This window comes from Nipponia nippon, unplaced genomic scaffold, assembly GCF_047370975.1.
Source record: "Nipponia nippon isolate SJK-2023a ecotype South Korea unplaced genomic scaffold, ASM4737097v1 scaffold_3, whole genome shotgun sequence".
In the NCBI taxonomy this organism is placed as follows: domain Eukaryota; kingdom Metazoa; phylum Chordata; class Aves; order Pelecaniformes; family Threskiornithidae; genus Nipponia; species Nipponia nippon.
Window position 1 is genome coordinate 108,090,350 of NW_028262347.1, and position 17,848 is coordinate 108,108,197.

The 17,848-nt window shown below is 46.0% G+C and overlaps 1 protein-coding gene across 5 annotated transcripts in view; it reads left to right on the forward strand.

Moving 5' to 3' along the window:
* Positions 1-3,395: 3,395 nt before the first annotated feature.
* The window catches only part of TBC1D12 (TBC1 domain family member 12), a 50,049-nt gene continuing 35,596 nt past the window's right edge, over positions 3,396-17,848 (forward strand). For 2 of the 5 annotated variants that reach the window (XM_087765478.1, XM_087765479.1), the window contains exon 1: positions 4,319-4,494. Coding sequence is in view for 2 of the 5 variants with exons in the window: in XM_087765475.1 (XP_087621601.1) it covers positions 5,335-6,182 (848 nt within the window). In the remaining 3 variants the exon portion in view is untranslated. Of the gene's footprint in view, positions 3,615-4,318; positions 4,495-5,243; positions 6,183-17,848 lie in introns of those variants that run through there. The other 3 variants (XM_087765477.1, XM_087765475.1, XM_087765476.1) reach the window with 3 other exon arrangements.

Sequence of the window (17,848 nt, forward strand, 5' to 3'; positions counted from 1 at the left end):
GCATCACTAAAATCCGTAACTGGATGGGGCAACACAGATCAAAATGGAAACCAGAGCTGAAACTAATGACCTAGAATTGTGCTAATTATATGAGAGATGTGTGACATTTCCTAAGCGTTCAGACCTTTGAAAGGGTGCAGTTATAGACAGGGGCTATTCCTAATGAGGGACAGTATTGAAAGGTCAGCTGTCAAAAACAGTCAAGGATGCAGACAGGTCTAGTTCTCTGTTGCTGGTGCATTTAATGACCGAGAAGGCTGCCTCTCTCAGGCAGCAAGTCTGGGTCACTGTAGCACACTATAAACCTCTGGAACAAGGGGCAGGGTTGCAGTTCGTGCAGACCTTAAGGAAGGAGTATTGAGAAGCCTTACATTGTTCCTTACATGTTATTTTATTGGAAACTCTTTGAAGCAAAGTCTACACACATTATTTATTTGTACACTGTCTCAGCAAGGACTTGTTTAGCTGAAAGTTGTACATGCTGCTTGTAACATAAAATAATGAATCCAGTGAAGATTGCTTCCTTTCTCTTTCAATGACTAACAGTGAGAACAAACTAGCCAGATGCCTCTCACTTAGCTCCTGTTTCATATGTGTTCGCTTGCTACCACCCCAAAACTGGCACAGCACTCAGAGCTGACAGCCTTCTAAGGTAGAAAAGATACTGCTGTCTTCTTTCTGACATCCAAAATGCCTGGAGTATCTTCTCCATAGCTGAGATATTTTACAAATTGAGCTAGAGGTTTTGTTACTGCAGAAAAGTTTTTAGCAAAAGAAAAAGAACTCAGCTTCACGTTTATGTAACGTGACTCACTCTTTCTTCACAGAATCTTACTTGGTAAAGTTGCCTCCTTCGTAAGGGTCACCTTAGAGAGGCAGGAGGACAAAGGATCTTATCACATGCAAATCGCCCTAATCAGTTTGAGGACAGTAAAAAATCACTGCCTAGTAAGTTATTCACAATAGTCAACTAAGCAGCTATTTTCACTAATAAATGATGCCGTTTCTCATGTGAATATGTCTAAAACATTGGATACTAAGGATCTCACTACAAGATCAGAACTATAGTATAAATAATGTAATTTTTAACAGTATCAGGCAACAGCACAGTTACTACATGGTGTGGTTAGGGTAGAATCCCATGTTGTAATTTCTTCAGCGTCAAGGTGAAGGTAAGACGTTCCCACTCTGGCCAGTCATTCCCAACCTCCAGCCACAGTTTAACTCCCTCTCATTTGTGATGATTCAATTGTTTGGGGGGCCTTGCCCTGAAATGAATCAGTGACATGGTGTGGGATTTTGATTTTCTGATCCAGATGATTTCACAGATCTGCTGTAATAATTGTAACATGGGACTGCACTCTCGCAAGGCTCAAAATGCGTTCCTTCGCTCCTAGTCCTTTCAGCAGTCCTGCTCTTAAAATGCCCGGATTTTATAACCACCTATCTGCTGTTTACTCCCCACTTCTTCCCTGTGGATTGCTGACAGCCCTCTACAGGCTCCAGATTACCTGCTCATCCTTGCTCATCCAAATCAGAATGACCTTCTAACATGGAACTAGTTGCCCAGAGGAGCATGCACTTTTCTGTGAATTATTGCCTTGACTTTCAGATACTGGGCTCCAGGCTGTTTCATTATCAGCTATGTGTGAACTGTATAATACATATCCCTGGTAATCACATCTTTAATTCTTTAGTTCACTGAGGTATTCCTCAGGATTGAGCATTTCTGGAAAATACAATACAGAGCTTCAAAATCCTCATTCAGCTCTAAACTCCATCCTCCAGGAGTGATTTAAAATCCAAAGTATTATTTGGAAATCTGTTTTTTTTTAAAAAAATCTATATAAGATTAATCTGCCTCTCTAGCAAGTCCTAGAGGTGGAAATCAGTGCAAATGCAGTGAACCAAGTGGTTTTATTTTGTGCAAAACAACCTGTTATCCTTTGGAATCCCTGGCATAATTACCAACTATCCCAGCTGCACTGACTGAATTAAGTTCACCATAAGCCAATCTTGTGTTACAGTCTCCGTGCCAGTCTTCATTTTGCTTAGCTTGTTTAACATCTGGCACTGTTTTGCAGGTTCTGCATTAATTAAATCATAGGAGTCATTCAAGAGTGACACTGCCATACAGCATCCCAGGTAAAGAGTGAACGCTTTGTTGAAAACGAGCACAAGCACTCCATGGATTTCTGAGTGTCTCCTTAAAGCTAAAATCCTCACTAGTAAATGCAGATATATCTCTCATTTTGTCCTGGTGCAGAACGGGCTCCTGGATAATTCATACTTTATGGATTCACACTGCATCCACCCTTTCCTTACTTCCAAGGCACAAAGCGCTGCTGTGTTTCCACAACAATTCACTTCATATCACATTATCCAGGGTAACAACGACTATGTAGATGTTAAGTGAAGTCACTGTTGATCCTGTCTTACAGTCTATGAAGTCACCAATTTAGAAGATGGACAGAACAATATCAAGACTCATTTTTTTAATTACTTTTGAAGACACAGTATTTACCCTCCCTGTGGCTGCTGACTACTCAAGTGCAGCTGCTGACTACTGATGCTTGCTGCATCAGTTTAACTAAAATACAACAGAAGTGCAAGGTGGACAGATGAGGCAGCTGCCCAGACCCATAGTCTGAAAGAGGATCCATGGCGCGTGCTGCACCTAAGTTGCGTAGTCTCCTTGCACAGAGGGCACCCAGGATGTATGTTCACTCAGCAGGCACGGTGATCAGACCCCACGTGTTTGAGATGACCCAGATCACAGTGGAGAACAGAAAACCTACCATCTTAGTTACAGCAAAAAGCTTAATTAAAAAGCTTTAGTTAACCAAAAAACCTAATTACTTCATCTTTGCTAATGGTTTGTTTTGACCAAAGTAGCCTACAAAGTGCTCCCACAAGCAGTTCAGCTGGCATATCCGAAGGATAGGTAATCCTGGCAACCTTTACTGGGCATTTTTGCAAGCAGATGAGGCCAATGGTCCTTTATCTGGCACAGCTGTAGCTGGGTGAGGCTGCATGCCTGCTATCAAGATAGGCAAGGCAAAAAAAGCCAAAATCAGATTTGTTTCTTCTCAACCTCTGAGATCCCAAGTATTTGCCAGCTACTCAAGTCAAAAGGGGTGAGATCAGACTTGCTTGTTACATGTAAAACACCCAGTGTTGCACGTCTGACTTCAGAATTACAGTTACATGTTGACAAGAAGGGGAAAAAAAAAATCACAAACTTCTTTGTTTTGTGTATTTCTTTACTAAAGCAAAGCCCAGAAGGCTTTATATTGCGAAGTCCTAACAGGAAGCCATAACACAACGAAACGCATCAACTTTTTATTTGGATGAAGATTCCCAGATTAAACGTTTCTTTCTAAAATGCCCACAGTTTTTAAGAAAAAACCCCCCAAACTTTAAAAGAGGATGGCTGTCGCTTCTCCATTTCCATGCGGTGGGTGAGGCCCCTCTCCCTGGGCATGCCCCGCTTGCCTGCCTTTAAAAGCAAGGACCTCCACAATGCTGCAGGACCTTTGAAAGTGCAGGTACCAAATAGAGGACTTCTCTGGCCAAGGATTTCCACGAGAACGGTACCTCCCTTGTTACCAGCTGTGAGTATTTACTGTAGGAATAGAAAAGTAATCTGTTGGGTCGAGGCAGTACCTTTGGCGCTTGCCTAGGATGAGCGGTCGGCTACCGGACCTCGCACAGGGCCTATGTTGTTATTGCTGCTCCGGGGGCTTGAAGCCCCTTTGCCCTTTCTTTTGCCTGTGACTTTGGGCCGTGCTTCCTCGCCAGGCAGAGGGGGCTGCAATAACCTGGTTTTTCCTCTGAGATGCGGTAGGAAACGCGGGTGCTGGCACCCACCCGCCTCCCCACTGCTCACCTGAGGAGTTCTGAGATCCTGTCGCTGCTCTGGAGAGGATTCACCCCGTGACTTCAAAGCGCCCATCCTATTTCTCTTTTTCTCCCTCCCTCGTTCCCCCCAAAGCTCAAGCACGTCCTATCTCCTCAGGAAAGCGCCACCGGCAGGGCCTTCGCCGGTCCCAGGGCTCCGCACCGGCGATGTCCCCGGCTCTTCCCCCGCCTCGGCCGCCTCCCTCCCCGGGCCGAGGCGCGGCCGCGGGACCGGCTGCCCCGTGCCCCGCCTGAGGCGCCGCGGCCTCTTCCCGCCTCGGCCCCCGCTGCGGCCCCGCGCTCGCCTCCGCCCCTCCCCGGCGACGCCCCGGCGCGGCTCTGGGGTGACCGAGGGCGGCGAGCCCACTCCCCCTCTCCGCCGGCGGTGAGCGTGTAGCTCCGCCGCCCCCGCCGGGAAACCGGTGCCGGGTCTCCGTGGTTCCTCGCCGTGCGCCTCAGAGCCCGCCCCGCTCCGAGGCCCGGGACTGCACTTCCCGGGCCGGGCCGCCGCAGCCCCCTCGGGCCCCCGCCGGTGTCCGCACAGCCCCGTCTACGCGACGCTGCCGCCGCCTGCCCCGTCCCGCCTCACCTCCCGTAAGCGCTCCTTAACCTACGGTACCCGGCGTCCCTCGCCGCGGCTAAGCGCCTTTTTATTATTGTTATTCCTTCAGAAAAAGGAAACAAGGTGACAGCGAGACTGCGGAGCGCCCTGCGGGTCGCCTCCGTCAGCCCCGGCGTCCTCCGCCGCCGCGGCTGCCGCCCCGGGGCCGCGGGGAGGGGCGCGGTGCCCGGTCCGCGCCTCGCCGGGCAGGACGGCGGGCCGGACGCCGGGCGGACCGCGTCTGTGCAGGGCCTCGGCGTGCCCGAAGCCTGCGGGGGTGCCGGGGCGGCCGCAGCATCCCGCAGACTCGCTCAGCCCCAGCCCGAGCGGGCGGGCGGCGAGGCCCGGAGCGCCGGCTCAGGCGGTGGGTGCTGGCTGGGCTCTGGGGGCGGGAGGAGGCCGCCGGGGGCTGGGCTGCGCTTTTCCGCAGCGGGGGGGGGGGGCCGGCGCGCCGGTGGAATGCGGTAGAAGCCGAGCGGGGTGAGCCTTTAGCTGGCATACGGTAACCGGGCGGGGGGGGGAAGGAGCGGCCTCCCGAGGCACCGCTCTGGCGCGGAAGATCCGGTCTCGTTGGCATCTCTATGGTCCCGGATGTGGCGGCGCCGGGGGGCGGGCGCGCTTTCCGCCCCGCCCCTCCGCAGTGGCTTTCCGGGGGGAAGGGCCGCCGCTGGCGCCGTGCGCCTGCGTGAGGCGGGCCCGCTGTCCCGGGCGCTGAGCGGCGCCGCCGGTGCGGAGGAAGGCGCGCGCCCCGCCCCGCCGGGCCCGGGCCGCGCCCCCGCCCCGCTGCGCCGCCGCCCCGCGCCGCTGGCATCCCCGGGGCGCCGCGGCGGCAAATGGTGGGGCCGGACGATGCCGGAGCTCCGGGCGGCGCAGCCGTGCTTCCCGCGGGCCGGCAGGAGGCGGCGGCGGCGGAGGAGGCGGAGGAGGAGGAGGAGGAGGAGGACGGGGAGCGGGATGGGAACCGGGGCTTGAGCCGGAGGAGCGGCGGGCCGGGGCCGGGGCAGGAGCGGCTGCTGCAGCGGTACCTGGCGGTGCTCGGCCCCGCCGCGGCGGCGGGCGGGAAGCGCTGCCCGGAGAAGCCCGCCAACGGGGCCGCCTACGCCGTGGGCCCCCGCGGGAGGATGACCAACGGGGACGTCGGCTTCCTGCTGCTGCCGCCGCCGGAGGAGCCGCCGCCGCCCCCTCGGGCAGGACGGGCCGAGCCGGGGCGGGATGAGCCGGAACTGGGGCCGGGGGAGGAGGAAGCGAAACTGCAGAACGGGGGCTTCCTCCTCTGCCCGCCCGGCCCGGCGGGCGGCGGCGTCCCCGCGGGAACGGCCTTGGAAGAGCCGCTGAGGAGCTGCCGGCTGCGGAGCGAGGCGGAGCGGCGCGGGGGGGCGGCGGGGGCCGGCAGCCCCCCGGGCGACGAGGCCGGCAGCCGAGCGCAGGCCGCCCCCGGCGTGCGGACCTCCCGGGGCCGGGCGGAGCCCGCCGCCCTGCCCCCGGCGCCCCTCGGCTTCACGGACGTGAACCTGAACTCCCGCAACACCTACGAGGTGAGCCGCCGCCGCAGCGCCCCGGAGCACCTGCCCCACGGAGGGACGGCTCCCGCGGCACCGGCGCCGCCGCAGGAGCCGGCGGAGAGGGCCCGGCGGGCGGGTATCGCCGGCGCCGGCAGCAGCTTTGCCGAGTTCTTCACCAGGTAAAGGAGCGGGCGGCGGCGGGGCCGGTACCGGCGCCCCCGGCAGCGCCCGGCGCCGAGCCCGGGGAGGGGGGCGCCCCGCGGGCGGGCTGGGGCGGGGGCCCGGGTCTGCCGGGCCGGCCCACGGAGGGCGGTGGGTTGCCTGCAGGACCGTGCCCCGGCGCCAGCAGCGGCTTGCTGCTGCTCGGGCGGTCAGCGGTGCCGGTGCCGGCCCCGGCGGGATCCTGTGCCACCGCGTAGGCACCGCTGCAGCAGGAACGGGGCCGTGCGTTGGGCGCTAGGGTAAGGGTAAGGGGGTAGAGGTACTTTCGCTGTTCGAACTGCTTGGACTTCAAACCGGAATTTGCTTCCTGCGCCAGAGCGCTTTGCTCTCCGAGTGAACAGGGTGGTGCCGATTAAACTGCGTGGGGAATGAGGTGAAAATTGTTGGCGTTGGAAGCTACTTTCGGGTGATTCTGAGAATCATCGTGGAAGTTGCAAAGGCTCGTAAAGCTTTTGCTGCTTGTTGACAGCGTAGATACGAGTGTGTGGTGGCAAGTGTGGTGTGGAAAGCTTCAAGGACTAGGCTGTGTGCTCGAATTAGTTGGGCTTCTGTTAAGTTTCTAGCACAAACCCAAAAACTTTAGGACATGCAGCTTCATTACCTGAGGACTCTGTAGCATCACTCATTCTATAACATACTATGCAGGAGGTGCACCTTGACTATAATCGTTTATAGCATACTCTGTATTACTTCTATTATGTTTGAAGAGGGGAGTTTAATTTCCAAATTTCTAACCATTTTTATTCTCCTAAACCCCGGGGTTATAGTTATTGTGGGATAGTCACTCTGATAGCACAGTGGATCTCGTAAGTGTTTCCAGAAGACAGAATAAGATTAAATTATTAACCGAAGAACTGATACAGAAGAGGAGAGGTTTGATCTCAAGGCAGGATCCCAAATTGAGAAACAGGCTCCTTCTGCCAACCCTCAGGAAAGGGAGAGATGGTTTCCTGCCTGAGGGTAAGGATAGTGGCAGTTGCAGGGTAAGTGTGATGCCTCCACTTTGTTTCAAGGATGGGTTGAGAGATGTCCCTCTGTTCCCGCTGTTTCCTATTAGTCTTCTTCCCTCCCACACCCTTTTTTTTTTTCCCCCTCTCCCCATGGTACGTGGACTGCAGTATATTGTTTTCCCTTTGCCTCATTACTTGAACACTTTGACGAGTAACATTGGTACTCGCTGCTATTTGCCCCAGAGCGATGGCTTAATGAAATTCTGGAGAATTTTCCTCATAGAAAACACTGAACTTGGTGTGCAGTAGACGTTGTTGTCAATATACACTGACGTTTGCTGTTTTCAGTGAAGGCTTGGGTAATACATGGAAAAATTTAGTTGCTTCTATCCTGGCAAAAGCTATAGTGCTGCCACTTCAGTGAAAAAAAGGATTTGCCAGAGAGCCAATTTCATAGCCCCTGACTGGCCCAGCTGGCTGTGCCTCTTGTGCATTTTGCCTGGTGAGCAATATTGGCTTCAGAGACTTTACCTTCAGCTCTACCTATACGTTCATAAAAGTGTCTTAGTTGCAGCTGATTTCGTCTGAGCAGCCAAAATGAGATCTACTAATAAAAACCACTTTTACTGATTTTTTTTTTTTTAAAAAAAAACAGACCTGAACTTCTCTTTCTTGATAGATTTGTTTCTAGATACAGTAATGCTAGAGTTTGTAATCTCCATTGCTTAGAAAAGTGGTAATAAAGCCTTCTTTTCATCATTTTTTTTGAGTAGGTAGTTCTTGTCTTCTGAACTATTTCTGATACTTTAAAAGCTTCTTTTTTTCTTTTTTTTTTCAACTGCTCAGATTCATTCAAAACTGACAGTTGCCATTGTGAGTGGATCTTTCTCCAGTTCTTAGAAAAATAAATACCTTGGCTCTCAGTAATGAGGACTCAAATTGTTAAAAACTGTCCTGTGATTGAATGTTGGTAGCAACTATACCTCCGTGTGAAGCTTCTCAGCAGATGGCTGCTTGTATTTTTGAGTGAGCACAGCGCCATAAATGAGGTTGCTCCCCAAAGTTTAAGTTGTACTGGGTGGCCGTGTTCTATCAAAAGTACTTGCTAAGAGAGAGCAACTCGTTTGTGTTTTGTCAGAATGTGTACCTGCTCCCACAGGGTATGAGAAAAGGTAGTGGAAGTGCTAAACACGGGTAGTTCAGCACTCTGGAGCATCTTATATAGGATGTTTCGCACTTGTAATGCTCTCCGTCTAGTTTACAAACTGTCTAAAATTTGTTAGCTCCCATTGTTTTTTCTCATAATTGTTTTTTCTGATAATAATTTTTCTACATTATATGGAAATTCTTTTAAAAGGTGGACATTTCTTGCTGTTGTTTAAAAACTGGCAAGGGGGAAGTCCTGCTGCCTTCAGTGTGAAAGCTTCGTTGTTGTAATTGCCCAGTTAAACTGTTCGGTCGTGGCAGATCTGGGTTAGGAGGCTGCTGTTTCCAGCTGCTTGTTCCCATCTCTTCCGTTATCAGACTGGCCTGCTTCACCGTTCTTTGAAATCATCCATGTTAATTGTCTGTCTTCATTTCACTGAACCGGAGGAGAAACCGATGGGGTGAGGTAGGGGGAAAAGCGAGCAGCTGTCAACAGCAGCATCTTACCTGAGCTCTGTGACAGCAAGAGTGGCTGTGCCCTCGAGATTGTCAGAAACAATTATTCTAAGATCATGAGAAAATTTACAGCAATGATCAAAGCTTTTCTTTTGGGTAAGTATTAGGCCCTGAGATCTTAATTGTATCTGTGCCAAATTATTAAGCCTGTCAAATCAATGCTAACAACTTTTAACTGAAAAATAATCGGTTTTGCTGTCTTTTTGTTCTACCTCTTTGTTTCTCTCAGCATGTGAAGTGGGATGCCTCAAGTAAATCAGAGGTATGTGGAGCAGAGTGGCGTGGCAAGGAAAACTGCATGACTATGGTCACTTGTCTCCACTGTGCTACTGTTTTGGTCAGAGCGTTAAGTGGCTTCTTGAAAGTCAGTTGTCACTGCTTTGTACTCCTGTGTATGATTCATAATACGGACATATATAGGCGCTGTTCTTATGGTTTGTGGTCTTGCATAGCAGCTTACAAGGACAACGCGCTCTTTCTGGGTTACTGGATCACTTTTGGGTAGCCCCAGTGGATTGCTGTTGGGTACAGAATGGTTCACTGAGCAGGAATGTTGTGTGGACAGTTGAATTAAAGCCATGCTGATTACCTTGATGGCAGTATGCTTTATGCCCCAAAGCAGCACATACAGAGCAGAACAGTAAACCAAAAAGGGCAAGCAGCAGTGAGTATTCCAGGGCTGAGATAAAGCCACGGTGATTCTGAACCTCTTTTCAAGATGAATTATAGTTCTACATATAGTTCTACATATATGTACCAGGCATCTTCTCAGCTTGTGTAGATATTGTTCCTTTCTAAATTGTGTATTTACTAGAGAAGCTTAGATATCTGGTAGTTGGCAAAGTTCCTTATTCCTGGATTCAAAGCTTACTGTTGACAACAGCAGTGATACTTACTTTGTTGTAGTGAAGCAACATTTTCCCAAATATTTGTTTTCCAGAACTCATCTAACAAGTTTACCTGATAAAATCGCAGAGAGCTTGATTCATGACTGCCACTTCTTGTAGGTCTTTAGGATGTGCTGTGAGCAATGGGTGTAAGGGGTTGTAAGCACATATGGTAGCTGGCACACATGTGCTTATTAAAAACTGTCCTTAGTCTCATCCTTCCTTCCTCACCCAGAACGGTTGTACTTATTGTCCAGAAGTTTTGAAAAATCTTCACTTGCAGATGATGGGAAGTTGCAGGGAGTCGGTATACCTAGGAACAAAGAACTGGGAAATCACTGAAGCCCACACCGTTTTCTCCCTCTTTGTAAACACTTCTGTGATTCAGTAAGTAGGTAGTTCTTCAAAAGCTGCTAATCTTCTTGCTCCTACAAATGTCCTTGACAGAGACACTGGAGGGTTGCAAAGAGGTTCACTTCCCTGAGTGTTGTTACTTGTGTACGTAGTAATGTCTCTAGATCTGTAGGTTATATTTCAATTTATTACTTAGTAGCACTTGAAGCTCTTTGAGCTATATTGGCATATACCAAGTCTACAGTTGTATCTTGTCAGTGTTTAATACCAGAATCAATAGTTCTTTCTGTATGCAGAGCTTTTCTGTTTTGTAAATCAGCATGAAACTTCAGGGGATGTACTGCACATCTGTGAGGAAGAAATCTGTTTTGTGGGGTTTTGGTCAAAAATGAGTCAAGTGGGGAATGAGCTGTCCTAGTTGCAACAGATCTTCTAAACCTTCTGTTTGTGTAAAGGTTAAAGGACAGATTGATGGGGGCACTTCACGGTGCTTAATTTATATTCCTGCGTGGCCTGTGCCAGTTCTTGCTGACGTCCTGAAAGACTTGTGCTTGGTTTTGATTTTGGGGTTGTGTTTTTCCCTGTCCAGATAAGAAGAAGGGGGAGAGCTTCTAACTGGTCAAGGAAATATACTGACAATATATTGGAAAGATAATTGGAGAGAAGAGCTAAGGGAATACAACAAAGCTTCCCCCCAGAAGTTGTGAGGGCACCCTTCACCCTTCTGTCTTTGTCAGACCTAGTGTTTTGCTTTCTCTAAGCAATCTTGTAACTTAAGTGAACGAGCGGATACTTATAACTGATTTGAATTAAAGCTGACTGGAGAAAGTAGGCAAGAGATCTGGACCCAAATCTGTGACTAACTTCAAACAGTATTCTTTTTTCCTGAGTTAGAGACATAATTTACTTGATATAAAGAGAAAAAAGCATTCATATTATCAAAATGAGAAGCTTCTCTGTAGATTCTTCGTTCCCTGTTTGCTAAGAATGATTTATTTTATGAAGTTGTGTTGCCATGTTTGCCAGTGTCTGGCTTTCAGTGGTATGAATAACAAATATAATGACAAGGTAAGGGTTATCTCCAAAGTAAAACAAACTGTAGCAAACTTTGAAGATGAATGCCCAGCTTTTTTTTCTTCCAGCTCCCAACTTTTTAATAACATGGAAATACATGGAAAATTTTACCCAAATTATATCAACTTTTTATTAATAAAAAGGTCAGGGAAAGACCCTGCGCATCTAAAGTTTCTCTCACAAGTGTGGATCCCACTGTAGAAAATTAAATATATATAGCAGCAGCCTTGTTTTTATTAGTGAACCAGTTCCCAGCAGCTCACGAAAATGAGCAAGTCCTCAAGGTCTATGAGTTGAAAATGCCTGTTTGAGAAAGTTTCGCTTCCAGGCCTCATGATGTATAGATTTTAAAGAGTTTTGAGTTTCTGAAAAACATTTGCAATGGGTGTTTCACCGTAAGATGCTGTGCACCCGTGTTATTTTGTCTAGGATGTCTGTTGAGTAGCAAACTGAAGTTAAATTTCAGGTGCACAAGTGGAAGAATCGTGTGCTGCTTTAACTCTGGATAGGTATTAGACTGCTAAATTGCTCCAACTTCTGTCTGCAGCCCTTCTTCCCCCCCCCCCCCAAAAAAAACCCCTGACTAAATAGATGTTAATTCTGAGACCTTAGAGCCATACATATAATCATCAATTTAAACTACCCAAAGTGTTATTAGCAATTTCTCTGCTTTCCTTGGTAGACAGTGTAATATTCAATGTTGGTATAGATATTTGCACTGCGAGTCTTATAATCCTAATGGGATTTTTCCTGAAGTAAGTTCTCCTTATACTAATGCTGTAGTTTTTTGGGGGTTTTGTGTGTGGTATTTTTCAAGCCAAACAGCTGAAATTGCTGTTCAGTGTGCAACAAACTATTGGAGTCATAGCTTGTTTTGCTAAGGAGTGTTTTATAGAGGCATTTAAACTTAACCTGAAAGTATCTTCTCTCACCCTTCATTTTGTAGAAGGCCTTTTTCATTCCTTGGTCTCTTTTGCTTATTTTGTGTCACAGAATTTCTTACAGACTCAATAAATTGAGAGTAGTGTGACAACGTGAATGGGACTTCTCTTCTGAATAGGCTATGACTAAAAGGAGAATGTTCTACATGGAAAGCAACAACCAAAGGAGGTCACTTAAATCACAGCTGGCCTCTAAGAAAATGATAGTTTTATGCTTTTGCTCTTCTGGCTGTTCAATTATTCATTAGGCTATTTTGTCTTGATTGTTTAAGAATAAAAAAAGGAGTTTATGGATTTTAGTCACATTTCATTCACATGGATGCAAAAATTGTTATTCCTCTCTTCAGTTTCTGGGAACTGCTGAGATGTTTATGATATAAAGCCTGTCTTTTTTTTTTTTAATCCCTTATTGGTCTTGTTTGTTGTTCACCTGGGAAGGGACTAGGTTTGCTGGGTGGTAGGAGTGGCTTTAAGCTTCTCAGCCTTAGACTGTGCTGTGCTTCTTCAGCCTTTTTATTATTGCTTTCTAAGGAAGTGAAGCTTAGGCAGTTACTGCTTGATCTCTCTAATACTGCAGCCTGTTAGCCAGGTTCAGTCAAACTTCTCTGAGACTGAGAGGACTCAAATGTTAAAAATCCTACAGGTTTTTGAATGAAGGATGAGCATAAGGAGAGCCTGCAAAAGAGAGACTCTGCTAATTTGGCCCTATATTTGCAGAAACCAGTCAGCTGTGCAAACCACCTGCAGAGTGTATTGCTTCTGGCTCGGCATTGAGGCAGCAGTGTGAGAGGTGGATGAATGTTGTGTGACTGAACTTATGACTTCAATTAGTAGAAAACTAGTTTTTGATGGTCATCGATGAGTTTGTTCTTCCAGAACTTCTGAGAGCCAAACACTCAGACTGGTGTTCTTGTAAATTCCTTTCCTCCCGACTGAAAATCATACCTGTAGCCTATGGGAGGAAGCTCTTTGCGGTTTTTCTCCATCCCTCTCCAAGGTACTCCTTTGTTAAGAAGAAATCGTGTTCAGTTTCCATTGCTATATTGGGAACTTTTATTTAATGTGCTCTCGGGTAAGTGAAAGAGTCTCTCTTGATCAGGTAGTTTAATAAAAGCTGCCTTGTTGGCTCCCCTTGCCTAGGGCAGTTCTGTTGATCTAAACAAACTTCCTGAAGGTGAGCTATAGGCAAACTAAGTGATTGTCTAGAAGTAAAGGAGAAAAGGCACCAGAGATATAGAGAGCAACAGAACGTGTATAGCCCTTCTGCCTCTGCTGGAGCCACAGAAACCCAGGCTTGCTGCTTGTTGCTGAGGTCTGATTTGATGTGTTAAGGCAGAAGCATGATTGTACTTCGCACATCTTACTTCTGTTCCAAGAACAGCAGGGTTGTTGATGCCAGCTCCACTGCTTTCTGTAGCAGGGGAAGCTTGGCCCTGGCCAGGTCTCAGACCCCACAAAGCTCAGTCCTATCTGTATTGCTTCAGTTGCCTAATGCATCCATTAATGTAGGATCTTGTCTGTCTTGCTGTGGGGCAATAATGAAGCTGTTTGTATGCTGAATGCCAGAATGCTTTAAAAAACCAAACAAACCATGAACTACCAAAGGTATTTGGGCGGTTGGTAGCTGTGAAATGGGAAGCAGTGGAGATTCCAGAGCACAAAGTGTCTCCACTTTGGGTGGCTGAGGGAACTAGGGTTGTTTAGCCTGGGGAAAAGGAAGCTGAGGGGAGACCTTATCGTTTTTTACAACTACCTGAAAGGAGGGTGTAGCGAGGTGGGTGGGGGTTGGTCTCTCCTCCCAAGTAACAAGCAATAGGACGAGAGGAAATGGCCTCAAGTTGCACCAGGGGAGGTTTAGGTTGGATATTAGTAAAAACTTTTTCACCAAAAGGGTTATCAAGCATTGGAACAGGCTGCCCAGGGAAGCGGTTGAGTCCTCATCCCCGGAGGTGTTTAAAAGACTGGTAGTTGTGGTGCTTAGCGACATGGTTTAGTGGTGGACTTGGCAGTGTTAGGTTTACAGTTGGACTTGATGATCTTAAAGGTCTTTTCCAACCTAACCGATTCTATGATTCTAGCTTTTTGTTGTTGTAAACTTTAGGTGTTTTGCAAGTTGTTTGCTGTCCCTCAAATTCTGTAGGCAGCTGAGTGGTAGATTGGGGAATTTCTTCCTCACTTTGTAAAACACAAAGCCATCAGGCAAAACTGAAAGGAATCAGGCTCTTACATATTAATATCAGCTGTCTAACAGATCAAACGTGCATTCTTGCATTTTGTAGTATTTCTGCAATTTATCACTGAAGCAATGACATAAAATATATTGTGAATTGCTAACCACAGCAGAAACCTGATACACTGAGTGGCTACAAAAGTAGTACAGTAGTACTTTGTAGTACTACATTACACAATCAAGTAGACGACAGGCATTCTGTCTGGGAGCAGAAAGGAAAAATATTAAATGAGGTTTAACCAGGCTGGTCAGAATAGTAAGCATTACCAACTCTTGGGACAGTCTTCAAAATAAAACTCTGCCCTGTGTTTGAACTTACAGTTCACAGACTCGTAGGTTGTGTCAAAGGCTGGAAATCTGTCTAATATTTGTCTTGAAAATGTATCTTCTATAGGAACATTTGGACTATAGGTATAGTGACTGCGCTGATAAAGCTGGTGACTTAACTGAAAGTGAGTTACTACTAGAACAGTTTTAGGTAGTTCGCTTCATTAGGTTGTACTTTCGTGTGGTATCTTGGTGAGCTGATTGAAGAATTTGCTGTTGTCAGGAAACAAAGGGAGTGTCTCTTCCCTGCTTCTGGTATTTATTTGATCCTCTGTGAGCTACTGTAGCTCATTAAGCTGGGGAGTGAAAAAATGTGGATGGTTTTCTGTGGGATTAGTGAGTTGAATTGACTTGTGAGGTATGGAGAGTCTCGGAATCGATGCAGCAGAAAGCAGTGTAGGACATGACTGGTGCAAGGAAGAGAAATGGCCTTCCCCTTAGTGGAGCTGAAACAGCTTGGCCATTATGTGCGTGTGTGGGAGGAAGGGGTCTTATTCCTCTAGCATTGTTTTGCTTAGAGTATGTTGCTGGTTAACCAGCTGTGGCTTTGCTGGAGTAGATATTCCTGGCCATGCAAGAAATAGCAGAACATCTGTAGCCAACTGGTAGAAATTCTCTACTTCTTGCAGCTGTGATCTAGGATTTTGGTATAGATTCTGTGGGCAAGTGACATTTGGTTATTATTACAGGAGATTGACGATGGTGTTTGGTGTAGTGTCAAAATAGCTGCTGAACTGCCTCATTAAATAGGAAGATGATAGAATAGTTTGGCATAGAGTTCTGTTTTGCTAGTTCACTCTGAAAAGTAAAGGTGAGACCACACTGACTATCTTCCTTTACTCGTTTTGTACTTGAGCATTCTGAAATTTAACCATGTCTGTCACCTTGCATATGTGTCTGCTTGTTTCCATATGTTTTGGAATGCTTGAGTCTGCTTGTAAAGCCAACCTGTGCAACAGCTCTTTGTTAAAATATAGACTGTTAAAATACTGTTTGCCAGTAAGTGTTCTGTGGTATTGCTAAATGCTTTCAACTCTTAAAACTTCACAAGTGTTTGCATACCTGTAGTAAAACTGTTTTGCCAGCAGAGTTTGTAAAGGCACTTTGAGACTGGTATCAACTAGGAGCTTGAGCAATAGGGTTGATCTAATTTAGTCTCTTCAGTGCAGTTCCATAATAGTTCTGTTAATCTGTGTGTCCTCTCTAAGAAGCCAGAAACCTCCTTCTTCCCTACCCCTCAATCCTTAGCAGCTACTCCTTGACCTAATTGTAGCTGAGGCTTTAGTTGACCAGTAATATCAATGGAAATGTCATAGTTTCATTTAAAAAAAACATACTGCAAGCTTGGTCTTGCTGAAGATGCATGTTCTCCTGGTTAGGATTTTTTTGTTTCCTTATTTTAATTTTTTGGAGGGAGGAGAGGGAAACAAAAAATTTGCTTGTATAGCACTTAAGACTGTAGTTGTAGGTGTTACAATGTGCAAACATTGAGGTTCCTTTGGAGAGGGTGGTTTGGGATACACTTTGGGTTGTCTTGGTGTGGAGAGAAAGAAGAGATCTTTGTACTACTAAAAAGGTGCTGAAACTAGAAACATCCTGTAATAGATCTGTGTTTGGGGGTAACAAAATCTAAAGAGAAGCTGGTGTCTAGCTTCTCCTTGTAGCAAGGTGGTGGAAGATGTGAACTGTAATATTGGTTGGGTCACCTCTCCTCCAATATAGGGCAGAGCTTGGAAACTTGTGCTCAGGGCAACTGTATAAATGTATTGAATCAAAATGGGATGATGTTATTCTAAGTTATTGAAACAAAAAATGTAGAATGTATAATAAATTCTAAATGTATTAGTGTTTTGTTCTAAATTTCCATGTTAAAAATTTTAAACTAAACCTAAAAACACTTGCATGTTAACTTACAAGTTAAGGTTGAAACGTGAGAATAAAGGATGAGTTGAAAAGTATATTTGTAAAGTAGGGGTTATTTGCTCTTAATATTTTTATGTTCATGTCACTTTTCCAGCCATAACTAATAATGTGAGAAAATACTTCTGAGCACGTGAAAGTGAGCAAATAGCTCCTGGACAATGTCATCGAATTCAGATCTAAAATAACAGGGGCACCCTATCCATTGGTCTAAGAAATAATTACTGTGTGCACTCTGAACATATATTGTAACTTTTTGGACACTTTTTAATCAATTCCTAAAAATGGTGTACTGTATATAAACAGTTTAAAATGTAGAAATAGAATCCTGCTTTTGTTGCTCTGCAAGCTTTGTAAGTGGCTAAACAAAAAGGTTTTATTTCCTTTTAATGATTCATTATTTATGCTTAGAGTTGAGTTACGTTTGTTTCTGTATGTAAATTATTGAAAAGTCTTGTTTAAAGCAGAGGAGCTAATTGTCTATAATCAAGCAATGTTTTTCTGCAGTTATTTCCAATTGTTGCACATAAGACCTTAACAGAATGGACAAGACTTGAGTATGAAGAAAAAGTCTGTTGTGTTCTTAAGCAGCTTTTGCATTTTACACATGGTAAAAACATGCTAATGTGAATGTAATAATTCTTGTTATGTACTCAGTTATAGTCATGAAACAATATGGAATTACAGGCTTGCAGGGGTCTTCAGAATTTGTGCAGACTGTTCTGAAAGTATGGTTTTAAGTCAAAATGATTTATTTTAATGCTATACCAGTAAAAATGCATCTATAACAATTCGTGAGACATGCCTCTTCAACTCCTCACTGATACAGCTCTCTGGATAAATATTATTAGGTACATAAGTAGTTTCCTTATCAGTTTGTCTTTCAGCTAATTCAAATTTCAACACATTTCAACTATAAACCTATTTTGTATGCCTAGGAAGCTTATTTAAAAATTAGCATAGGGATGGAGCAAGAACAGACTGTGTGCACAAGCAGAACTGTAATCTTTCTGGAGATGCGAAATCAATGGTATCATAATACATATACCGTTTTTAATGAGTTTTACTTCATAATCCTTCTACAAAGTCTGGAATCAGTGGATTTTTAAGGTAATTCAGTTATTGCAGAGAAATGCAACTTCCCATGTTTTTTAACTGCATCTTTGTAATGATATTTAAAACAAACAAACAGAAAACCTAGACTGTTTTGTTTTGGTTTGTTTTTTTTTCCCCCAACTCAGTGCTCATTTGTAGCCTTAATTCCATGCTGGATTCCTT